At 34.0% G+C, this 26,217-nt stretch overlaps 2 protein-coding genes across 4 annotated transcripts; both read left to right on the forward strand.

Annotated features, from left to right (window-relative positions):
* Window positions 1-2,538: 2,538 nt before the first annotated feature.
* Window positions 2,539-8,315, forward strand: LOC133313690 (serine/threonine-protein phosphatase 7-like). Of its 3 annotated transcripts, XM_061515090.1 has the most exons (12): window positions 2,539-2,751; window positions 2,945-3,139; window positions 3,234-3,284; window positions 3,378-3,536; window positions 3,629-4,207; window positions 4,445-4,912; window positions 5,592-5,732; window positions 6,283-6,387; window positions 6,723-6,788; window positions 7,560-7,757; window positions 7,828-7,899; window positions 7,991-8,315. In XM_061515090.1, the coding sequence occupies exons 2-12, from the start codon at window positions 2,984-2,986 to the stop codon at window positions 8,063-8,065; spliced, it is 2,070 nt and encodes a 689-aa protein (XP_061371074.1). In that variant the 5' UTR covers window positions 2,539-2,751; window positions 2,945-2,983; the 3' UTR covers window positions 8,066-8,315. The 3 variants fall into 3 exon arrangements, 1 of the variants encoding a protein (XP_061371074.1); XR_009751843.1 differs by lacking the exons at window positions 7,828-7,899; window positions 7,991-8,315 and having other exon boundaries at window positions 6,283-6,390; window positions 6,723-6,870; window positions 7,560-7,699; XR_009751844.1 differs by lacking the exons at window positions 7,828-7,899; window positions 7,991-8,315 and having other exon boundaries at window positions 6,723-6,870; window positions 7,560-7,699.
* A 7,211-nt stretch (window positions 8,316-15,526) lies between these two features.
* LOC133313695 (uncharacterized) lies at window positions 15,527-19,208 on the forward strand. The gene is made up of 10 exons (XM_061515095.1): window positions 15,527-16,066; window positions 16,268-16,362; window positions 16,640-16,707; window positions 16,808-16,851; window positions 16,991-17,068; window positions 17,148-17,301; window positions 17,516-17,668; window positions 17,787-17,897; window positions 18,530-18,595; window positions 18,759-19,208. The coding sequence occupies exons 1-10, from the start codon at window positions 15,804-15,806 to the stop codon at window positions 18,855-18,857; spliced, it is 1,131 nt and encodes a 376-aa protein (XP_061371079.1). The 5' UTR covers window positions 15,527-15,803; the 3' UTR covers window positions 18,858-19,208.
* Window positions 19,209-26,217: the final 7,009 nt, after the last annotated feature.

Here is a 26,217-nt window from a genome sequence, read left to right on the forward strand (position 1 = left end):
AAACTCAATCTTGATTTGACGGAATCTGTGTGTGTCTGATCTTGAATGATGATTGTGATTGGGTGGACCTGCTCCTAGAATGCTCGCAGAAGAGGTGCTTCCCGAGTGCTGTTGTTGCATGGCTAATATACGGGTGAGGGTTTCTTGTACTTGTGATTGGGATCCTTAAAGGTTGAGAATTGTTGTTCACGGATGGATTCATAAATCTCCAGACGGTGTTGCAATTCGTCCATTCGTTGGTTAACCTCAATGTGCATGTTATCCATACGATTTGAAACATCTTTTAATCGAGTGTTTTCTGCCATGGATTTGGGGAGGAGAATGAGTGCAATGAAAGCACCAAATTGTTATGAATATTCTTGAAATTGTAAGGATTTAGAGAAGAAAGAGGGAAAGAGATAGATGAGATCAGAAGAGAGAAGAGACTGTCAAACTTTTCATGCCATTTTCCTTTCACAACTAAGTTTTTTAATACATTCTAACAATTTCCTAACTGAATTCTAGCAACTATTCCATGTGAATTTTACGTATCAGCTTCCATAGACTACCGACGTTCAAATACATTGAGATGGGCTCAGTCACCTAACAATGGTACCGATCCAGATAAGTGGGCCGCTTACTAACCCTGTTGGGCCTAACATTCAGATGGGCCGTAACAGTATGTAATTATAAGTATGGCTTAAAACCTATGAACCAAGTTGTTGCTAGTTGGAAAGGGACGTAAGATCAAACTGCTTCAGTTTCTTGCTTTTGGCGATTGGTTCTTCCCTCGTCTTCAAACATATCAAACATTTCAATGTGCTGAGTTTGAACTCATAATATCCTGATATTCATTGGATTTAGCACCAAACCTCAACTCTAATTCGAGTTGTTTAATGAAATTCCGGTGTTCTAGACATGTGGGCAGATCCAACATTCTTTGACCAGGCAAATCTCTAGTTCGAGACAGTCTAACACGATGCCTTCAACTATCTGAATTTCCTGAAAAAAGAATAATAATAAGAAAATAGTAAGTAAATGATATCATTTCAGTTGCATTTTATGCGTCAACACAATTTATGGGAAATAAGTGCATCAATCTCTTGCCCAACTGCTTTTCAAAACAAGCATAGACTTATGCTTTTCAAAACAAGCATGGACTTATTTAGACACACCACTTGTCATTGGTTGCTGCAGTTTGGTCACTCTTCGACCACTGTCATTTATGACTGAAATTTGGTCACCCTTTCCAGTTCCCATCTTCTCTTGTTAGCTATTCAAGTAATTTTAAGAATGTTTTACTCAAAATAAAATAAAAAAGAATCTTTTACTCAATTACACGTGACAATTATCCTTTTTAAGGCCTTTATTTTTTCCTTCTAGAAATACCATTAATGGAATGTATTTTCGAAATTTGTGTCCTTAAAATAACGATGTAGTTTTTTTTTTTTTTGGAAAAAAAATGTACACTGACTGCAAAATCTAGACAAATAAAAAATCTCGAGCTAACTTTTAATTTACAAATCGCTTATAAAAAGAAATTGCTAGAAGCAGAAATCAATCTATATTATTCGAACTGTTACCAAGTGAAAAAACTTCCATTGGCATAATTCAAAGTCTTTCCATACAAATTTTTGAATAACATTAACACATGAGGCACAATATTCATAACATGAAAAAAGATTATGTCCTCTTGGAAGCTTCTAAAATCTCTCGTTGGATATGGATTCTTTCAATTAACATGAGCTTGGGTGAGATGATGTTAATCATACAAAAGCAAATTAATAGTGATGATTATGTAATTATTTATTTTAATTTTTCTTTTCTTTTTTATCACTATTGATTCAGTATAATTATAATTGTCTTACATGACATAATCATATTAATTAACACGCGAGAGAATGTTCTTATCTTAACATTTACCACAATAGTATATTTTTATAGGATAAGTTATAATTATAATTTTTTTTATAAACTTTTACAAATTATATTCTGGAAGAATACATTTTTAAATAAATATAATCTTCAAAGGGAGACATTATATTTATTACCTCTTTTTCTTACTACCTCTTATTATTAAATCTTAACCATTGATTTCTGCTAATCTAATGGTTAAAATTTATTGTATAATACTTATTAATTTTTTAATAAATTATAAATATTTTATTGACAGAAATCAACGGTTAAAATTTGATAGTAAGAAAAAGAGATACTAAGTATAATTTCTCCTATCTTCAAATTATAATAATATAATTTGTAAGAATTTGTAAAAAAAAAAAAAATTGAAACCATAACCTTCCATATTTTTATGGGGTTTGATTTTCTCATGTTGAATGAGAATTCAATTCTCATGTTGTAGAGATAAAAAGCATGTGAGACCCATGTGTTAAAAAAAATTATATGTAAGACCCATGTTAACACTGTATGAAAATTTGAATTCTTATGTTGAATGATAATTATAAAACCCATATTTTTATCATTACTAACAATAATCATTTCCGCACCTTTTTTATATTATCAATTTCAATCTTCTTGCTCTTGTCTGCATTAGAAATTTAGAATCACCGGCAAATAAACCCTAATTTCCTTCCCTTCACCGCACTGGATAAATATTAGAGTTTTGAAGCTCCGGTTGCAGCTGTACTTCCAAATTGAAGAGAGAAAAAAGAAAGAAAGAGAGCTTGCTCAACTCAAATACCTTCGTTTATGGCTATGAGCTCCAGGTTGGAGTGAAGGAAAAAGTTTCCACAAGGAATGAGGTCTTTGCTTTATGTAATTCAGCCCACTCATTCCTCTAATTTGGGTTTTCTGTCTTCTTTTCTGTAGTAGACATAAAAGTTCTTACCTTTCCTCCCTCACATGACATGAAGCATTATGCAAAGCTTTACATGCATAGTTTAACTATCTTCATGTCACTTTGAGCGAAAATGTTCATCAGGGTTATTTTGGTTGTTACATGTGGCAGTTGATGTAGTTCTCTTTTGGGGCTTTGCTGGGTCTAGTCATGGACCACCACAAAGAGAGAATTAAGAGTGGGTGCCAGAAGATTTTGGAAGGAATAAATTCAATGTCCTTGGTAAATTTAGATGACCAACAAGTCCATTCCTTAGTGATGATGAGAGAAATAGCACGTGGGGTTGTTGATGATCGAGATAGGAAGGTAAGGCTTAAGAGAGATAAGTAGATGCTATGTTTTTATACACAATTTTGGCTTGTCCTGAGCATTGCCCTCTTAAATTGGTTGCTACTTACAGGTGACTAAGAATGATGTGATTACTGCCTTGCGCTATAGCATCGAGAAAATGGTTCGCAGTGCTTCTTCCATAAATTAAATCATGATGCGTTATGTCAATGTTAGTATTTTATCTCTCCCTCAACTGACTTGATGCAGTTTGCAGGTGTGTGCATCCAGGGATATCGTGCAAATATTAAGTAGGATGTCTTATGAAGGCTTGGATGACCAGAGGATGCATCTAGTATTGAGGATGAAAGAAATTGCACATGGGATTATGGATAAACAACCTACTGTTGCACCTGACTTACTTGCAGAACAAGGGGTTAATACTGCTTGCTATCTTATTATTTTTAAACTTTTTCCCTTTTGTCTAGATTTAAGATTTTTCGTAAGGTAAATTGATCAGTTTTACAGGTTGGCTTTGTGGATGAAGGGATGAGAATTAGTCCCATGGCCATGGTTGAGTCAACCAAGATTAGCAATGGGGATGCCGTAATTGATGGGGCTCAAAGCATGACACATGAAGATGATATATTGGACGTGGAACATGTTTTAAGATTTGAAAATGGGATAAATGAAGTACAGGAATCTCTGTTGCCATCATGCTTTGAGCAATTTCTTCTGTGGCCTGCTGATGATTGCATCACCTTAGAGTGGGTTCAGGACATGATTTTCATCCTTGAGCAGGCTACACAGAAGAAGATGTTGCCATCTGAATTCTGTCATGTCGTGCCAACCATTTTGGTGGACAAATTGACAGATGCTGCTTGCAGTATTTTGTGTAAAGAACCAAATTGTGTGGAGATTAATTGTCAAGAAGAAGATTCAAGAGTCATTGTAGTAGGCGATATACATGGGCAGTTTCATGATTTAATGTTTCTTTTTAAGCATGCAGGAATGCCCTCTGAGAACCAGTTTTATGTTTTCAATGGAAATTATGTAGATAAAGGAGCTTGGGGCATTGAAGTCTGTTTGGTCTTGCTGGCTTGGAAGGTAAGGTGATGGCCGTGAAACTTAATAGATGTTGGTATGCTTCGTGATTTTATTGTTGTTGTAGTTGTTGTTGTCTTGTTGGGATATATTTACTAGGAGGAAAAAGAAAGAACACAGAAGAATACTGTGCAGAAATATTTATATGACCTAGTAGCTATTATGGTGACCAAATGGAATACTGCACATATATTACTCTGAATATTTATTAGTATGTAAAGTCTGTCATTGTATATTCAGATCCTGATGCCTGACAGAGTATATCTGCTCCGTGGAAATCATGAATCAAGATATTGCACTGCAAGATATGGTTTTAAAAAGGAGGTGTGGACCAAATATGGCGATCAAGGTGAAGCTGTCTACAATAAATTCCTAGAGTGTTTCAAGGAGCTTCCGTTAGCTTCAGTTATTGCCAATTGTGTTTATACTACTCACGGAGGGCTTTTCCGTAGCATACATGCTGCCCCTTCACGAAAGCCAAAACGGAAGAAGACACAAAGAGTGGATCTTGGTTCTTTAGCTGAGTTATCTGAAGTTAAAAGAGCTTGTATAGATTGCCCTTATGAAGGTCCTAACATATTATTGAGTGACATTCTCTGGTCAAAACCATCTCATAGGGATGGTCTGAGGGATAATGCAGGTCGAAAGTTAGGTTTATGGTGGGGTCCTGATTGCACCGAGGCTTTCTTAAAGCAGCACAATTTAAAGGTAATATTCAAAATTATAATTTGACGAGTATTGACTTCTTATTTTGTTGTAACTAATAGTTTGATTAAGATTTCCAGATCTTCTAATTATTAAATTTGTATTAGATGTCATTTATGTATATATCTACCAAATTTGTATTGTTTTTTATTAGCTGAGTATAACCGTGATATTTTAAACTAACTTTCTTATCTCTGCCCCTTGCCTTGCTTTCTTTCTTAAAGCATAGTCTGCCTACTTTTCTATTTTCTTTTTATATTCCTAGGATCAGGAAGTTTAATGTTAACTGAAAATAAAAGCGTTATACTTATTCTTTCCAGCCAGACAATTGAATTATTCACGTTTTTTAATTTGTACACACTTGATGTGTTACTTGTTCATTTCCTTTTTGATGAATTACCCTTTAACCATGGAACTTTAACAGGGAGTAATACTCCTGTTTATATTCTTGATTTGTTTCACTCTGATTACTGAGAATGCAATCACCAAAATCCCATGCTTAAACTTATTATCAGATGTTTGAAAATGTTATCACAGATTGTTATCAATAACAGCTTTCATTTAGCAAGATGGATTTCTTGTTTAGATGTATATGAAAGAACTAATACAAGTTAGTAAATATTAGTTGACTGCCTAGTGAATATTATTATTAAGCTTAGTAAATATCATTCTTGCTGCATAGCTGATCATCAGATCACATGAAGGACCTGATGCAAGGGCTGGCAGGGATGATTTTGGGGATATGTTGAATGGATACAGCATAGATCATGATGGAGAATCAGGAAAGCTATATACACTTTTTAGTGCTCCAGACTACCCACAGGTTCCAATTTGCATATGCAGCTAGCAATTTTATATTGATATTATTCATTTATTCAATGGTTTTACTTTTGTTGCACCTGTTGCATTTATGTTGGCAATATCATAATTCTTGATACTTTGGTTGAATAGTTAAAATGGCTTCACTGAGTGATTTTTGGAAACACGTAAAAGACACAAGCTCTGTCATTGGCCATATGCTAACATGGATGTATTGGCATACAGTTTATGCTGTTACCTATTAAGATGGCCAGAATTTTTCTCTGCACTGTAGCATCTGGTATTTGTTTAGAAATCTAGTATGTAGGAATATGTGGAAATTGTTAGCTTGAAATGATAGAAAATTCATACGTAGTCAACATGTACATTTCGTTAGCAACTCTGCACATGGGAATTGTTACAGAGTACAGACATATAGGTTTTATCACTTCAAAGGAAACAGATCTCACACACTTAGTGTTTGAGAGATGAAATGTAGCTTATTACAAGGACGTGTGACTTTTAGATTTGCAGCATCTGAAGTATTATATCTTTAAAGGTCTTCTATATTGCAGTTTGGTAAAAGGAGATATAACAATGAGGGAGCATATGCACTATTGAAGTGGCCAAATTTCGAAAGTCCTTCCTTTCACTCATTCAAATCAGCAGAAAGACCAATGGTAGTGAGTTCTTATCTAGTTGACAAACAAAGTCTGAACAGAATGTTTTCTTTTCTACCGTAGGGGATCAAATGCAAGCTGAGGGTAAATTACATTGGGCAGAAAATGAGATTTGTATTGAATTCTGGAGAAGACTTAAAAAAAAAAAGAATCTAATAATCAATTTGGAACATTTTGTGGGTATGATAAACTATTTTAATATATTTGAGAATTGTCCCTTGAAAAGTTTCTTTGCTATATGCATTTTCAAGTTGAATATAAATAAATAAAATATTGAAATGGTTTTTATCATCTGATGTTAACTGTTTCTGACTTTTGTACTGCTTGCTTCCCAGGTGGATCCGTATGTTGATTTTGATGCTAATGACATGGACTTGAGTAAACTTGACTCGTCTCAAATCGTATGTTAGCAAATAGCTTTTCCAAGAAGTGCTCCTCAGCTTTCCTTTTCATGTGATAACTATAGGATGAATATAATTGCCTGTAAGAGCATTGGAAATCCTAATAGAAATAGACAATGTTGTGCTGCATATATTTCACATCATATTGCCATTAGGCTATTATTATCAAGCTTTACTATCTAAATTTTACATTGGGTTAGCAAAGAAATTAATTCAATTTTAGTCTCACTTGTTTGCTGACATTTGAAGTGGTATTGCTAGGGCTTTGTATTTTTTTGATCTGCATTAGTGGATAAATATTGATTCCTTCCGCATGTACGAGTTATATAATGCTCGCCACATTGTTTGGACCTATAATTTTTAAAGATTCACAATCTTTTTGAAAAGTGAATTGGGAATCAAATGAGTTACAATGCTCGCTAAGTTGTGTGCTTCCTTCTCAGCTTGGATCGAGGTCTTATGTGTTGTTAGATCAGTAGCAATCTGATATTAGAGTACAAATATGTTTGACAGCTTTTGTCTGGAAACATGGTGAAAAGTTGGTTAAGCCGAATAAGACAGATATGATATCTGAAGTAAAATTCAGAAACCCTTAACCATGCTTATAAGCAGCCAACCATGCTTATATTTTATCACGTAGAGCTGTAATTATAATGTGTCTATTTTGCATATTAGGACTTAAAACATCAATTTTCTTTTCATCATCATGTCATATTACCTGCTATGGATGAAATGCTGAACCAGCTTACTTTTGTTGATGGGCATGCACAGGCCTCAACCTCTTTCTTTTCAGATCCTCAAAGATTTTATCCAGCTGGAATGAGACCAGGGTTTAACTTTGAGGCATTAGGCATATATAATGCCCCTTGTTGGAGTGTTCAGATTCCTGATGGTTCAGGCGGCACTCAAGTTGTGCAGGTTCCAAGGGCTCCTTTGGTGGAAGGATTGCCTCTGCCTCCCAATATACAGGTAGTGTCAAATAGGATTATCAACATCTTTGTTAAAATGGCTAGTTCTAAACCGAAGGTTCTTTGTGCAGGAGCCACACAAGGCTGCTTATGAGTATTTGTTCGAGCTCGTTGCTGCCCTCAAACATATGGTTATAACAAGGGTGAGTTATGTTATGAGTTATGTCTCATGACGTGTTTTTGTTTCACATATATCTCTTTTGTGAAAACCAAGCTCTGCTCTTTTCAATTCAGGAGACTGAGAACAGGGCCCGTGTGTCAGCTTTGCGTAGTAGAGCAAGGAAACGAAAGGGTAGGGGTAACAGTTGATTATGGCACTGACACTGGAGACATCAGCATGTGACAAAAGGTGCTCGATATCCTTTGATTAAATTACCTCCGTAACATGTTTACCTGTCCTTTATGTAAGTATTGGTTTGACTAAGTAATTCTTGTTTCACTGTAAGAATTTTTTAGCTTTATTCCGATAGAATGGACCAAGTTTTTTTCTGTCAAAATGTTTTTGCATGAATATCAAGAAGACTGGGACTTAAGAATATCGATGCAATAAGAATATACAAGGCTAAGGTGAACTTGCATTCCATTTTCTGTCATGTATATAATTTTGGTACATCAATGAGTCTTTTTATTTTTTTGGTAAATATACATCAATGAGACTTTATTGCAGCTTGAAACTACAATCTTTACGTTATATCTCCACTTTGAGTTAACTCTCCACATGGCTGATGACCTACCAAACAATATAACGCTCTTTAAAATAATATCATCTAATAAATTGGTGACAGGTATTGGTACGTGATTTCACAAACTGTCTGCAGAGAAAACAAAGATTATTATTATTTAAGGGTTCGTTTTTTCTGCCGTTACGGCAGATAAGTTATCTGCCGTAAGTCCAATACGACGTCGTTTTGAGGTGGAAATCATGATGTTTTTGTAATTTTAATTTATTTCAGGGTTATTATAGTCTTTATAATTATAATTTTTTAATATTTCAATTTTAAAATGACGTCATTTTAAAATAAATGCAGATAATTTATATGCAGTAATTGCAGAAATATTTTTCTGATTATTTAAACATAAACTTCAGAAGAAAAATAACTGCTTGTTTTCTTAAATACTAGATGCTTTGTTATATTTATGATAATGTGAAGGTTTGGTATACACAAGCATGAGTAGAGTGACGCAATTATGCATAGTTTTATTTTATCAACAGACTCTTTTTAATATATTTTTTATTATTAAGTGACACCTCATTTGATTTAAATATTTTTTAATTATATGAGGTGTGGTCAGAATTTTTTTTTTAAAAAAGTTTGATGCCAAAACTGTCAAACCATGCCGGTGGGAGTGCGCTGTCTGCTTATTTATAACGAAACCTGACTGACACGTCTTCACGTATAGATTTAAATGTAAATCCTAATCCCATGAAGAATATTTATTATTCTTTCAAACGTTGGCTATTGCTTCTAATAATGTTCTTACTTTTCAGGCCATTAATTGGCAAACCAAATTTTAAAACGAGAAAAAACAAGAAGCTATCAGATTCAGATCGTATAAGCACTAATTAATATTTCTTGGTTGTATCCTCCATCATCATTGTGATTGCTGGCTGCACGACATGAACCTCTTTTGACTTGTTCCTTCATGACGCCATTGTAAGCTATCTTTCATCCTTTTTCCAATTTTATTTTCATATATGGGACGTCAAAGTTTTATTTAAAAATAAACAAAAAAAGCATAAGTTATTCTTGCCCCATAAATAAAAGAACATATGAATATCAAGTCAGTTTAGATTAAATTATTTGGTATTTGAAATTATCTTAACAAAAATTCTATGAAGAAAGTTTTTACATAAAACGTTATATTTTTCTTTGAAAAATAAACAAACTTAGAGATGTACCAAATATAAATTTTATGTACAAAATTGTCAATATTTTTTTTAAAAAAATGTTATTATCTTTTTTGCCTGATTGATCCACCATTCAAAACTTTATTTAGACTAAGTGACATTAGAGATCATTTCAAAGGAAAAGTGACGCATCGAAAGCTAGTAAAGGCTGTTACATCGGGCAATAGCTTGTAGATGTAGCCTTTGTCAAATTAATTTGATTAGTACAATCTGGATTTGGAGACTTTAGTAAAGTCTTTTTGCTTATAAAAAACAGAGCAAGTTCTTTTTTCTTTTTTTGGAATCTAATGAAATGCACGGATAGCTAAATGGAGAAGAAAAGAAATGTTCGTTGGAATTTTGAGATTTTGAATTCTCTTCGGCACAGTAGCAGATATGAGCAATTGAGCATATACGTTTTATTAATTTATGGAATTTCACAAAAAAATTTTGGGAAGTCCTTTCCCGAATTTGAGCATATATGATCATATAAAAAGGCAAAAAAATTAAAATATTGTATTTAAATAAAATAATTACGCATTTAATGTTGTTTCGTAAAAAATTACACATCTACTGCACAATGTGACGCCAGTTTTGGGCGTCACATGTGACGCCCCATTGGGGCGTCTTATCCATGGGAGAGACGCCCCAATGGGGCGTCACATGTGACGCCCAAAACTGGCGTCACATGTGTGCTCTATATATTTCCTCACTCCCTCCATTCAATTCACACCTCTTCTCTCACTCTTCATATCTCTCTTCTCCACCAACATTCCTTTATCTTTAATTTAGTATTTGAATTTTAGTTGTAATTCTATTTAAAAATGAGTTCAAATCTTGATTCTGTTCGTGTTGTGTTATATTACAATGGTAGGAAGGTAGAAGGTCGACGAGGGGGGTGCCTCAGGTCCAGGCTCATCAACTCGTGAACTCTCACGAAACATCCCAATAATTCGGCCTATCTCCTCGTGGATATACTGTAGTCCAAATCGAGGAAACTCCTCCGCCGTTGTTGCATGATACAGCATTTCAAGACCGTCAATCTGCATATTACGAAAAAATGTTAGTTGTAATTTGAAACAAATGTAAAATAAGTACAAAACTCACCATGCGCCCTATCTTTGCTGCCCTTCGTGATATGTAGCGCTTTCCCCTCTCTCTGAACCACTCCATGTACTCATGATTAGGTGACATCAAACCATATAATGGAGGTGGCAGTACAATATGCTGAATCCTAGTATTCCATCGATCAATGTGAGCCCTGAGCTTACGTCTCCAGTTCTCTTCAACCTTCCCCCGTAGAGTATGATCATGTATTCCTCTCAATTTTCTAGATTTTTCCGGGATGGGTTGATTAAGACCAAACTGTCGCATGCACCTATCCGGTTGACATGCCTCAACTGTGTGGAAGTAGATAATAGGTGTGGGAGCTAGCCACAGATACTGCTGCTTTGGAGTCACGTCAAGCCACTCATATTCTATATACGGCTGCCACACCACCTACAAACAAAATGTGAAACAATATATAGAGTTACAAAAAAAAATAAACCCATAGACAAATAACAACACCGTAAGTATCTAACACCAAACCTCATCTCTACAGAGTGTGTCCAATGTTGCCCGATAATGGGTGACCTCATGAGGTTTAAACTTTTGTACAACATTAAACCTGTCAATCAAAAACATTATCAACCATACATAATCGTCCAAAGTCAAGAAGTATACAGTTAGTACATACAGTATTAACCATACATTATCGAAATCAAATGAAGTAAATAAATCATACCGGCATCCATAATGTGTGCCCGGCTGTGGATGAGGAGGAAGGGGTGGAGCAATGGGTGGGAATCGTATCCATGCCCAAATTTGAAGGAGAATATGGCAACCACCCATGTCGCTTCGACGGGCATCTGTCACTTCACACAAATTCCTGAACAAGTGTGTCAAAACTGCAGATCCCAAGCTGAATCGGCCAATGTCCTCAAATCCTCCACCTAGCAACGGGACAAGCCGACAACCAAAATTGCTACCTCCAGACTTGTCCGCCAGCAACCAAGTCCCCAACATCCGCGCAATGTGAGCTTTTGTGAAGTAGATCTCGGCAGCATGATTCCCTTTATGATCAGTCCACCGGGTATAATGTCGATCCAAGAATGAGATGCGGAGGTCGCCAGAATGATGGAACTCACCGGCCTCTGGAACATGTCCAAAAACACCAGCACAAGCAGCGTGCCAATCCTCAGAGGTCGATCCGATGACGACAGTACCGTCGGTCGGCAAGCCCAAGATGCCTGCCACATCTTGTAAGGTGATCGTCATCTCACCTTGGGTCATGTGAAAGGTATGTGTCTCTGGTCTCCACCTCTCGACCAGAGCACTAATTAAAAATGTATCTATCTGTGATAAATTACGCAGTTATCACGTGTTAACGAATTACATTATTTAATTACATAAATACAAAACGACATAAATAACATACCTGGATATGTTGCATCCTGGCAACATGTATGAAACCCGCCTGTCTGAGGTACTCTTCCACAACCTGTGGAATAGCACCGGTAGGTGGGCCCCCTTGTGGCTTCCCACGCCTCGTCTTAATCTTTCTTACATGCTCAGTATTCCACACACGCTGTGAAATATGACCTTTCTGCGTCCTCTGACGAAGGACCTCCCACCTGTAGGGTCCAGGTATGATCCACATGCTGAGATCGGTGGGCTCTACATCTGAATCAGATCCCGAAGAAGATGATGACTCAACCATTATCCTTAACTAACTACAAAGTTATGCACTCCCGCATTAATAACATCATACATACGAAATTTACAAAGTCTCTAACACTATTTATAAATCACTAATTAATATGCTAAACCCTAATACATAATTAAAAATCAGTAATAATAATAACTACGTAATAATAATATTACTATATCATTACAACATTCATAGCATGACACAAAATTTTTAAGTGACTATCCTAATGTTCCAAGTCTCTAATATACAATCAATCCTAACATGTATTACTAACTAGCACTGTAATTTAAATGTATACATATGAGGTAGTATGACCTTACCTACGTTGGCAGAGCTTCGCTACGAACCGCGGTTAAAGAGAGGTTAGAGAGAGGTTGGAGAGGTAAATGAGTAAGGAGTGAAAAAAGGAAAGTGGTATATATAGGTTGCACATGAGACGCCCTCTTTGGGCGTCACATGTGACGCCCCACTGGGGCGTCTTCTCTAGGAGAGAGACGCCTCACTGGGGCGTCTCATTGTGCAACAGATGTGTAATTTTTAACAAAACAGCATTAAATACGTAATTATTTTAATTAATTACATTATTTTAATTTTTTGCCCATATAATCAACACGGTAGAAAATATGAGCATATAATCATCATGCAGTGACATAATTCAAATACCGCAAAACATAATAACTTTGAATAATAATAAAAGAGTCGCTAAAGGTTTAAGATTTAAATTTCTAAATATAAATGGACATACAAATGTTCGACTAAGAGCTTTCAATTTTAGCTTGTTGATTCACTCTTTGTGTTCAATTAAACATTTTGAGCTTGTTAATTTATAAATATTTTGTTTACAAACTACGGGAAGTACAAACACTGAAGTGTGTACTCTCCAGAATAGATAATGTAATTTATGAATAAAAAATTTGTAAATATAACCTACCTTATATACTTTTGCACAAAAGTGCAAGATTGATGTCATGAAATCATCTTTCACGAGTGCATCCACATACATGATGCCGAATGCGCATGGAAAAGATGGCTAAACACATAAAGTTAGAATTTTCACAAAAGAGTAACCATCTGGTTCTCAATTTTAATTATCAAAATAAAAAAATATCAACACTTAGAATAAGGGGCATAAGCACCTTTTTATAAACTAATTACAAATTGATCCAAAATTTAAAATTCAAAATTCCTAAAAATAAGAAAAATTCCTAACATAAATATAAAGGTAACTAACTTTCAAAAATAAATAAATGATTACAATTAAATAATTCAAAACATGTCCCAAGTCTTAGATCATGCCAAATGTGTTTCTTTTCTTTACTTGGCAAACAAAGCACAATCATATCTGCTGTTTGAATTTGATCGTAGTTTATTATATTTTAAATCACTGCTTCTTTCAACAATTGAGTCATTCTTATTGGCTACAACTCTGGTTGACTCTGAGCTTCTCAAATCAATGTTGGACTATGTGCAATGGGCTAACTGTAAGTGTATAATTCTCCCCTGCTAGGAAAAGATTCGTCCTCGAATTTGCTTGATATTCATTGATATCAATTTATTTAGACAAAACTCAAATAATAAATCTTCATCTATTAGATCTTTATAATCTAATTCTCCATCAAATTTATCATAGACTGAATTATCATCATAAACTGAATCTTCTTCATAAGATGGATAATCATCATAAATGGGATAATAATCATCCATCGCATGATCATCATAAATTGTGTTATGATCGTAGACATCAAAATCAGGAATGTTAATTTGTATCTCGATATCTTGAAAAGTGGACTGAATTCCAGGTCGTACTTCTCAATTTTGTCTCTGGTTCAGAATCCTCAAGGGATTGACATCCTCCTCTTCGTCATCAGATACGTCCTCTAATTCTATTCCTTCTTCGGATTGAATGCCTAACTTTGTCCATGCAAGTTGTCGCTCAAAATCTTGAATTTGCACCGGCACAAGTAGTACCTCTAACAATTAGATTTTCATGCTCTGCGCCTCCATAAGTTCATGAATCCGCCTTCCGAACTCTTCATTTTCTATGTCACTTGGGTCTATTTGACGTGATTGTCTATCTTCTTTAGGAATGAATCCATGTCCATTGTCTTTACGACTCTACCATAGATGACCTCTACGATTCTATTTAGCCATTGGTTGAAGGCAAACTAGTTATCTGATACCAAATGATGCCGAAAACGCATAGAAAAAAATGGCTAAACAAAAAGTTAGGATTTTCACAAAAGTGTAACCCTGATTCTCAATTTTAATTATCAAAATAACAAAACATTCAACTTCTAGAATAAGGGTCATAAGTCCCCTTTTATAAACTAATTACAAATTGATCCAAAATTCAAAATCCTAAAAATAAGAAAATTTTCTAACATAAATATAATGGTAACTAACTTCCAAAAATAAATAAATAATTACAATTAAATCATTCAAAACACGTCCCAAATTTTAGATATCAAATCATGCCAAATATGTTGCTTTTCTTTTCTTGACAAACGAATCACAATCATATCTGCTGCTTCAGTGAGACTTGAATTTGATTATAATTTGTTATATTTCAAATCACTACTTCTTTCAATAATTGAGCCATATTTATTGGGCCACAGTTCTAGTTGATTCTAAATTTCTTAAATCAATAATTAGACCAACAATGGGGCCAACTATAAATATATCAATTTTTACGCAAAAGTGCAAGATTGACATTAGGAAATCATTTTTGATGAGTGTACATGATAACAAGAACATCCACATATATAAGAATAAGATGGCAAAAAGCAAAAAACAAAAAACAAAAAATAAAAAAATACATATATAAGCAATTAGTTCTTCACCTGTCTATAATTGAAAGCTTACAAATTATAAACAATGATTAATTATCAAAAATTCTCACTACTAACTTACTACCCATCACATTTCCATTGGATCAAAGAGAGAAAATATTAAAATATTCTTGAAGAGAGAAAAAATGCTAATTTAATAATGATTAAATAAGTAGTGAAAAATTTTAATACTTAAAATCTCCATCTCCGCAAACAAATACCATAACCTGTGTTCATTAATCATTACTGTCCCTTGCTATTTAAAGATCCCATTTTTTTTTCTTCCAAGTATCTCTCTCCGAAAGCAAAGCATGTTTCCACGTAAACGCCGTTAGAAGCGGTCTATCATCTAAATTCTAATCCAATTTCTTGCTTCGCCAGTCACACTCCTTTTCATTTACAGCGCTTTATTGTCCCCCTCTTTTTTTCCTCTCCTCTTTCTTCTTCTTCTTTTTCCCCCTTTCTCTTTCGTTAGGGTTTTGACTCTTCCAAAATTTCAATTTGTAATCATCATCATCACCACCACCCAGTTCCTGTTTCACAGAATCTTCATTTGCCCGCAAACGACGTCGTTACAAGATGATGCCCCCGGGTCTCGTTTCGAACCTGCAAGAAGTGCTTCTCAACAGAAAAGGGGTGCAAGAACAAGAACCAGAACAAGAACATGGTCACGACAATTCTGAACCCACTACTTCCACCGACGAGCCTGTTGAATTTGATCCCTCCAAGCCTATTGTGTTGGTCACCAATAGCGATGGGGTTGAATCACCTGGCCTCACACACCTCGTTGAAGCTCTTGTTAATCAAGGCCTCTACAATGTCCATGTCTGCGTTCCTCAATCGTGGGTCTTTCTTTTCTCCTCGTTTTGTTTACTTTGATTTTGAAAATCGACGTAATGCGTTAATTTTCATGTTTTGGTTTGTGGGTTCTCTCTATATTTGGTTATTTCGTCCAAAGTTTGGAATTTTTTTTTTTTGCTGTGCCTGTTTATTGAATATGGGATATGTTTGTAATTTGTTAGTTGGTAAAATGGTTGCTTTAGGGACAAATCGGTTTCGGGACACTCTGTGACCCTCAGAGAAACTGTGGAAGCCAGTTCTGCCAAAATTAGTGGTGCCATGGCCTTTGAGATTTCAGGTATCACTTGAATTATATTGCTTCATCTGTGTTTGTCTGTTCCCTATGTATTCAGTTCATGTTAACGTGGTGCATATATGATGTGGATTTACTGGTCTTCTCTAGTTGTTCTGAAATAAAAAATAAAATAAAATTCATCATCCATGGAAATTGAGGACGTATTTAATTGATTTACGTATTTATCTTTGGGTGGATTTATCAGCATAGTTGCAGGTGGTTTGTGGCTTGGAAAACTAATACAGTTACATAAATTTCTTATTGTTTTATAAATTTTCAGGAACTCCTGTGGATTGTGTTTCACTAGCATTATCTGGGGCATTGTTTTCGTGGTCAAAGCCTATGCTGGTTAGCATTTATATATCGTATAGCTGAATTTTTATGTGTGTGCCTGTTCTCATAGCAAAGTGCTGAAGATTTATTAATGATACTATGATCTTAATCTCAGGTTATTAGTGGCATTAACCGGGGATCAAGCTGTGGTCATCACATGTAAGTTAGTACACAATCCCCACCTTTGCCCTTTTGTAGTATTCCATCTGGGTTTCATTTAAAGCTGTGTATGTATCCTCCAGCATTTGCATCCCTATGTATAGACCAGTGGTTTATCTCATGCTTTGAAATACCCCAGGTTCTACTCAGGTGTTGTTGCTGGAGCTAGGGAGGCATTATTAAGTGGTGTACCGTCATTATCAATATCATTAAACTGGTAAATTGATCATTATATATATCCATTTTTAACTATGCTTTATTTGGAGGTTATGAATTGGAATTATATTCTGTTATAGGAAGAAGGATGAAAGTCAAGAAACCGATTTTAAGGATGCAGTAGCAGTCTGTTTACCGTTAATAAATGCAGCTATCAGGGATGTTGAAAAGGGAACATTTCCCAAAAGTTGCTTTCTGAATGTAGAAATTCCCACATCACCATCGAGTAACAAGGTGTGCAATTTTTTTTAAATATCGAATAATTTTGTAAAATGTTTTGTTGCATTATGCATATACTTTAGTTATTGGGCCATATATTGTACAAAATGTAGTGTGCATGATGATATTCTTGGCTGATTAGATTGTAATGATTTAAAATATTTCATAGTTTTTTCTTTTTCTTTGGGCATATTGTTTACATGGATGCAGTTTACCCTTTTATTGATAGGGCTACAAATTGACCAAGCAAAGTATGTGGAGATCCACCCCAAACTGGCTAGCTGTTTCAACTAGCCGCTATCCAGCTGGTCATTTCTTGGCCAATCAACCAGGCGGCCTTGGTCTTCAGTTTGCACAGCTTGGCCGAGATGCCTCTGCTGCTGTTAGTGTCCTTGATGCTTACAAAATCATGTTGATGTTCTGTGTAATCCGAAGGGATTTTAATGTATCTAGTCTATTAATGCTGATGTTCGAATCTTCTACATCTTTATCTACTTCAGGGTGCAGCTCGTCGATTGGCTACACAGAAAAAGAATTTGGAGATTATTGAATCAATTGGAGCTGCAGGAAAAACTGATTCCAACAGGGTGAAGAAGTACTTCCGACTAGAGGTAAATAGGAGGGGGCAACAAAAATCTTTATTAGAGTTTGTTATTGCAAAGAACCAATTCAACCCAAAAGCTTAAGCTGTTGAGTGAGGCTACATTAATGGTTTTTATATATCTCAACACGCCCCCTCATACGAAAGCCCACTGGGCTTGAAGAGTGGACAATGCACAGGCCCACCTACCTGTGCAAAGAAAGAAATTCCACTAGAAAGAGAGTGGGGGGCAGTGAGGATCGAACCCGGTACACCGAGGCTCTGATACCATGTAAAGAACCAATTCAACCCAAAAGCTTAAGCTGTTGGGTGAGGCTACATTAATGGTTTTTATATATCTCAACAGTTATCATCTTAATCCTGTTAATATTGAAGTTAATCTATTTTTCCATGCTTAGTATGGAAGATAGAAATTTGTGGAGAAGAGATTATCATAGAAATTTGAATTTATTTTCTGCGTTATCTGTAAACTTGCCATGGGTTCTTCTACTGTTCTACATATTACTTGTGACACTTCCATTTACTTATGATTCAGGTTGCTAGTTTCACTTAATGTATTTATATGTTATATTTATATAACAATTAAATAATTTTAAATTGTTTGTAGAAGTGAACTTAGATATAGTTTTATTGTATCTTCAGTTTTTGGAGAAGGAGCAAGAAGATAAAGATGAGGATTTGGATTACAGAGCACTTGAAAGTGGTTATGTAAGTTGGAACATTAAATTGTTGTCTTCTCAATGAACAATAGTTTTTCTTAACAAATATTTTTATGATGTTAATGGGTGCATGCTAGTATCTTTAGGAGCTGTCATACATGTACCAATTTCCCCCCCCTTGACTGGTTCTTGCATGTGATATGGAGCAACAGGTTGCAGTGACTCCGCTTCCTCTTTCTTCTGATACTGAGGCCGATATTCAAATGGAAGCTTCTGATTGGATTTCTGCTGTGCTTGCTGATGGACAATAAACTAAAAGTTGAGCATGATTGTGTGTACATCTGAGGTTTATGATCATTCTTTCTTCTTTTTTCTTCCTTAAGCAAAGATGGAGCAGAAGCGGTAGTCACACCAATTCAATAGTTGATTTGAATTTGTACTTTTTCCCGTTTCGTTTTACATTTTTTCTTTTGTTTCCTTCTTCATTGTTTCAGTTCCTTTGGTCACTTAGTTATTCCTGATTTGAAGCAAAAGCTTCCTGTAATTTCTCGGGCATATTTTAGAAAAATGCCATTTCGTCTGTCTGTAATATCTATTACTAGCAAAACACTGGATCAGTTGTAATTTTCCACTTATTTCTTCGTTTGAAGATAGTTAAACTTTGGGTTGATGATTTCTTAGAACATATGTTCTGTGTCTAGCAGTGCCCTGACAAAATAAATCGTTACACTTTAGTTGCAGTTTTGCGTTCGGGGTAATATTCTGAAGAATTCAAGTAGAAAGAATTAAATTTTAAAAATGAGTTTGTTTTTATATTCATAAAATGTAAATTTTATTGAGAGTTTAAATTTATAACTTCTTGGGTATAATTTAGTTGGCAATATAGTTTGAGTAGTGTGGGGAAAGAACTTGGATTCGATTGTTATCAAATAAATATTTGGAGAGGGATAAAGAGTTTTAATTGTGATAAGAGTTGAAGTTTATGGGGATATTTGAGAGCTTGACTCGATTCAAAGAGTTAATTAAGGTAATTATACCAAAAATAAATAAATTTGTAACCTCTTATGTTTATTTTTATTATTATTAGATTAAAATTAAATCAATAGTCATGCGTTAATTCTGTTGATCTGATTTTGAATTAAGGATGATAAAGTCGTCGTAAAAAGGTTTGAGGAAAATTAGGCATTGATGTCACAAGTGATGGAAGTGAATGTTAGCAATGGAAGCATTGAAGTTTCCTTCTTTTACACCCAAAACACTCGATTGAAACCAATCAAAATATCCACTGAGCCTAATCACAACTAACTGGCAATAACTCCCCGCAATGCCATTACCATACCCATTTAGTTCTTTCTACCCAAATTTAAGTATTATTATTATGGTTTTCATTTTATCCTTTAACATAACACAACAAACTTTCCTACACTCACAACATTTTGTGGGGACCACACTTTTTAAAACAAAAAAAATAAACAAAAAATTAAGGCACGCAAAACGAATCTCTATAACATTACACAATCACTTTTCTTACAATATAACTCTTATAAAACCCTATTATTATTATTAGTGGAAGGATATTGTAACAATCAAGTTGTGTTATTAATATGTTACTATTAATCAATCTCACCGTTAGATTGATTATGTTGATCCAACGGTTATATTTATTTTCATCTTTGTATGGTCATGATTTTTCAAATTTAATATTTTATATTTATTTTCACCTTTTGTATGGTTATGATTTCTCATATTTAAAGCTTTCACTTTAAATATGGGAAATCATAATCATACAAAGATGAAAATAAATATAACCGTTGGATCAACATAATCAATCTAACCGTGAGATTAATTGATAGTAACACAAGTTGATTGTTACAATATCCTTCCCCTTATTATTATTAGATTAGACGGGGTGCTTTATTAATAAAAAGGAAGAGGAAAAGAAAGAAAATTGTGGAGATTCTCGTACGCCGGGGAATTGAATGCTCCCTTCAATTTTTATATCTCTTGACAAGGCATAGATGAATAGATAATTAGTAAGAAAAACAGTCACTACAGTGTATATATATCTGTTGAAAATTGTAACTGCTCCTTGTCTTGTCAATGAATATGTGAATGTCTGTGGGATTCTCACTGGTGACCAGTGACTTTTATGTAAAATGCCAATGGGACACAAATGCTCCTTACTATATATATAATTAATGTATATATGGGTAATGTGCAAATTCACATCATAAACAGAACTGCGCTGTGTAGATATCAATATACAATGATTCTTTCACGTGAACAGCAGGGCAACCAAGAGCTATTCCGTCATGGATTACAGCTTAGTGTCTCTGTCACTGATTTTGAAGGTAAAGATTCAATCTATGCGGACTTCATGGCAGACCCATCCAAAAAGTGTGAACTTTGCTTGTCATCAGTTACAGTTCTAACTATATATTGTCTATGAATTTTTTATTTTTCAATTTTTTCAAAATTTTGTTAATTGAAATGTTACGCTAGTATCTATTTTATTGGATATATCGTTTAGTATAGTATATATGATATACTAGTTTTTGTTTCAAGCTTATTGTTGCTATATGTTTAGTCCCCGATACCAATTAATTCATATATATATATAAGAGTAAATAATTTTATACACTGAGCTTGCTTCTAGATTGATGTGGCAAAAGAGTGAAAAGGAAGCCTTTAATTAATCTATTTTTCTCATCTTACTTTCCTGCTTAAATCCGTGTCAAGAAAAGCCCCTGAGAAAATAATGAAATGATTCTGAAGATGGCTGGCCCATAAGAAACAATACTTTCTAAGATTCTGAGCTAATTGATTGGGAATGCAAAATAAGGCCCACCCTTCATTCATGATAGATCAGGGAGTCCACTCCTGGGGTTCTGGGCCCTTCAAATTATTGAAGTAACGCGGTATCAGCTGTCACCAAGAGGGGTTTTTGTGAACTTTTTGTTTGCTCTCTTTTTTATTGCAAAATCAAAATGGTACAAATTCACACTCACCCAAAGTTAATTATCAACACAGGGAAGACAAATAAAAAAAGGGAAGGGGTGGTGGGTAGGCATAAATTCAGCTTATGATTGAAAGGGTCTATGTCTCCCTTTTTCAACAAGATTCCATATGTTAAACACAATCATAATTTGCCAATGCTCTTCTGATATATATAATGAGACTCGGGAAAAAGCATTGGCAAAATAATGTAATTTTTTCTCCCCCTTTTTGGTTAACTATTCTTTTTAGTCATTTTCTGCTTTGTGATGATATATTGCCAGCAATTGCATGATATGGATGATTTTTTTAAATCAGAATCTCTGCTTTGAACAATAAAGGTAGTAATCACCATTAGATTATTGGGTTGTTGCTATAATCACACTAAAACCGTGTTGGTATCTTCACTGTGATTAGGAAACGGCAACCACAAGGAAGGGATAACAGGTATGAGACAGTTTTGGAACTTGCTATAACATTGCTTTCTCCCAACTGTTTCAAATCTTTCCTTTACTAGGTTGCTTCTGTTATAATGTGAGAGGCTGAGTGCCAACAATTTCTCTTCATAATTTTGTTTCTACATTGACTTTTCGCCATTGTTTGTGTTACAAAAATATAATAAAAAATTATTAAGGTGATCTTCACGTAACAATTTAAACTTTTAAGTTAAAATGATTTTTACATAATATTGTAATTTTTAATTTTTACCGTCTCATTTTATTAATAAATAATTAAATATTACGAAATTTCTTGATATAGATAAACGAAGTTTGTGCATTGTCAACTCTTCAAATTCCTTTTGTATTAATGTGTCATTCACCTAATTAATAGTTTAAATTTTTGAATTGAAGTGATTTTGTATAATTGACTTGTTTGGGTTGAACTCCATTTGAATCTAGCTGAACATTTTTTTTAATACTAGGCAACTTAATCTAACATAACTCAAACTTTTTTTTTTTTTTTTTGCGAAGAGTCAGATTTGGTTTCCTTATAATCACTTTTTCTATTGGTTTTTCAATGACACAATGGTAATGTCTTTCTAAGTTAGACGACTTAAATTCAACCAAGTCATTTTTAAAATTTCAATTGGATAAAATATTTGGAAGGTATTTTATTTGTCTATAATGATATACAAAACCATCATTATCTATGAAATTCGAACCCGAATCGGACTTGTAATTCAGTTTGTCTGTCCCATTGGTCCTTATTTCATATTTCATACGCATATGATTTATACCCGGCATATTTTTTTTTACCTATTTCTTTTCGTTATAACCAAAAGTCTCTTTCTCGCCTACCGACTTCAGATTAAAGGCTGTCTATAATATGATTACTAAATGGCTGCATATTTCAAGAGAAGAAAGCGAATATCAAGTAACATGACAAAAATTTTGAGAATGAGTTTTTTTTTTTTTTGAATTTTCTCAAGGTATTCTCAGCCGGCAGTCGAAGACTAATCTTTTAGAGCAATGTTATTAAAATCGACCCAGTCATTGACCTGGTCGAGGTACTGAGTCAGTGGATCACGGGTTCTACCGCATGACCCGATAATTATATGCAATTTTATAATTTATACTAAAAAATTATAAATATACTCAAATATTTATAAAAAATAATAAAAATTTCAAATATTTTAATATAAAAAATAATAAATCACATATTATTATCGAATAAAAGATCAAACAAAAATATAATGATCGTGATACGAGACTTTAGGTTCAGAAAATGATATCTCTAAATATAAATCAAATCAAAATTTTCTGCATAGTGCATAATTGAGATAATATTGTGTTGTAGGTACATAACTTATGTAAGTCAATAAACAAAAAAAATATTCAAATATGTCCATTATGATTTTTTTTTTGAAAAATAATTTTGATTTTTTTTTTTTTGGGACCGGGCCGGGTCACCGGTTAACCGCCGGGTCGAACCGGGTCACACCGGTTCTGATGCATGGCCGGTCCATTGCTTCAATCGGACCGGTTATATGACCGGTTTATCGGTTCCCGGGTCAGTCCAATTTTATTAACACTACTTTAGAGATATAGAAATCATCGAAATGTATTTTACATCTACCAACAAAATTTTTTCATACACACGGCAAGAAATTAGTGTGTGAGTGCATGTAATATGAGGTTATATTTCTACAAAACCGATTTTTTTTTCATATGACTAATCCAAATCACATAAAATTGAAATTCGAACCAACACGATTGAAATATATTGTCTCATTTTTTTTCTCCAATTGAAGTAATTTATCTTTTTTTTTTTATCAATTTGCAATAACTTAAATTTTTTTAACTGTCAACTTTTTTAATGAGAACTGGAGGACAGGAATGGAGATAGAAAATTGGGATAAATTAAAGATTTGAATCCAAACTAACTATCCCGAGGGTGAAAATATCATAATAGAGCAAAATGAGTTTAAAGGAAATTAAGTTGGAGTTGCCTCAGAGAGCGGGAGGGACTCTAGTACCTTCGAGTTTGAACTAAAAGAGAGCTTGAGAGGGAAATGCAATTAATAGCAAGACACCCTGGTAATAGTATATACTACATAACGATTTTCGTGCCATACATATCGCTTTGTAGTACTCAACGTTGCTTTGCACTGATATGAGTTCCAATTTGCAAATCATTTCTTTTTAAAACGAATAATAATTCATTTCCTCTAGGCCTTCTGTCTTTTAATTTGTGTTCCAAGCTGTTGATATGCCAAAATGTCTGATAATTTTGATAAATTAAAGATTTGTTAATCGGCAGTTACCAAATGAAAGAGGAAAACATAATATCTTATTATAAATGTGGGATTAACGTTTCTCTTGCCATATAAGATAAAGTTATCTCATACATCCCAAAATGACATCTTTCTAGGGTTTGGGAAAAAAAATGCAAAGTATTTAAATAAAATTTATAATATAAAAGGAAAGAAAAATTCTAAAAATACCATTTTTTCTAATCCAAAATGATGTCGTTTTGGAGTTATTCACTTGTTGGAGATAACTTTATCTCTTGTTGCAACAGAAACACTCAACGTGCTATGTTGCACTGACACCGACATGGGACACCGGACACTACACGACACTTCGACACATTAATTCTTAAAAATATTAGATTTTGACACGTTAGGACATGTTTTGATATTAAATAATATTTTTTAATTTATGTAATGTATATTATAAGATCATTTCTAAAGCTAAGATATAAGTGATTTCATCATAATGAACGAGCAAGTCACTTTATAAATGAAGCTAAACTTATAATACCCATCAATTTTGCAAAGAAATATAAGATATCACAAATATTTATATTAAACTCAATAAAATGATAATCGTAATCCAACGAATCTAATAGTTGAAACTAAAAATGCAATGCAACGCAACCATTGAATCCCTTTTTTGAATCTCTGCAACGCGTGTTGGAGTGTCAGGAAGTATCGGACACGATATGTCAGATTTTTTGAAATGTCGGTGCATCATAGTCTACGTGGATAGAAATAGGACATAAACAGGATAAAAACGAAACATATAGACTTACAGGACTTTGTTGTAAATCATGCATCATAATGTAAAAGTAAAATAAAAGGTTAAGTAACTTTTTTAAGCAATTATATAACTTTTAAGTAACTTCTAATTAATTTTAATATTATTTAAATGAAATTGAATAATGGAGATTAACTCTTTTCATTTCTTATAGTAAAATAATATTCTCACTACACACACACACACATATTAATCGATTCTCTATTTTTCCTTCCTCTTTCCATCAAAAGATTGAAAGTGACTTTTTTGTTCTTCATTCTTATCTCTAAAACTTTAACCAATTTATAAGCAAGATCAAATTTTCTCCGGGTAAAGCATGGAAGTGATTTTTTGTACTTACATTCTTTTCTCTAAAACTTTAACCAATTTATAAGCAAGAACAAATTTTCTCCGGGTAAAACAAATGTCAAGACTCATGATAGGATGGACCCTTACAAAATACGGTAAGATACAAAAGTAATTTAACAGTGTGATATGTTTTGGACAATTTGTTTCTCTAGTAAAAGAAAATTAGTGGAAGATTTCAAAGAAGTATCAATCAATATACTCCAATATGAAATCAGTTTAAGTGCTTGTTTTAATTCTTGCCGAGCAATATGTTATAGAGGCTACCAGCCACATTTAAGAGCACTTTGGCCTCAAGTACCAACAAGTTGACCATAATGCGTACGGCTTTTGTCTTTGTTTGACGTCGCGCGTCAACCATAAATGTCAGAGAGGGAGAAAGAGAGAGAGCAATGAAACAATGTGTCAACTTAAAGTGCACAACTAGGCACATGATTGTTATACAATATACAGTACTTCACAATACATCATACACAAATCGATACTTATTTTTAGTCGGCAAACATGTGAAAAAACATAAACATATTTGTGGAACTTCAGCAAGCATCACTTAATGGAAGAGCCTGAACTAGCAAGCCTCACAGGTTTGCCAATAGGATACCTACTTTCCCTCTTTTTCTAAAGTTCAAGAGATAATTAAATGCATTTCCCCCCCTTAAATTGCACGGAATAAATTGAGCTTATCAAATATATTAATTGACTTAAACCTAGTATATATATATATATATATATATATATATAGTACCAATGCTCAAGACTCTCCCAGCTTGAAGGAATGATATAGGTTTTGGGA

This window comes from Gastrolobium bilobum, unplaced genomic scaffold, assembly GCF_033153095.1.
Source record: "Gastrolobium bilobum isolate Gb01-03AN ecotype WA unplaced genomic scaffold, APGP_CSIRO_Gbil_v1 utg18832, whole genome shotgun sequence".
Classification (NCBI taxonomy): Eukaryota; Viridiplantae; Streptophyta; class Magnoliopsida; order Fabales; family Fabaceae; genus Gastrolobium; species Gastrolobium bilobum.

What these genes read in the sequence shown, in the direction of transcription:
- LOC133313690 (XM_061515090.1), top strand. Translation starts at nt 2,984, where the DNA reads ATGGACCACCACAAAGAGAGAATTAAGAGTGGGTGCCAGAAGATTTTG. An exon ending in TAAAGCAGCACAATTTAAAG is followed by an intron (nt 4,913 to 5,591) that starts GTAATATTCAAA and finishes CTTGCTGCATAG; the next exon opens with CTGATCATCAGATCACATGA. An exon ending in CTCTGCCTCCCAATATACAG is followed by an intron (nt 7,758 to 7,827) that starts GTAGTGTCAAAT and finishes TTCTTTGTGCAG; the next exon opens with GAGCCACACAAGGCTGCTTA.
- LOC133313695 (XM_061515095.1), top strand. Translation starts at nt 15,804, where the DNA reads ATGATGCCCCCGGGTCTCGTTTCGAACCTGCAAGAAGTGCTTCTCAAC. An exon ending in TCAAGCTGTGGTCATCACAT is followed by an intron (nt 16,852 to 16,990) that starts GTAAGTTAGTAC and finishes GAAATACCCCAG; the next exon opens with GTTCTACTCAGGTGTTGTTG. An exon ending in CATCACCATCGAGTAACAAG is followed by an intron (nt 17,302 to 17,515) that starts GTGTGCAATTTT and finishes TTTTATTGATAG; the next exon opens with GGCTACAAATTGACCAAGCA.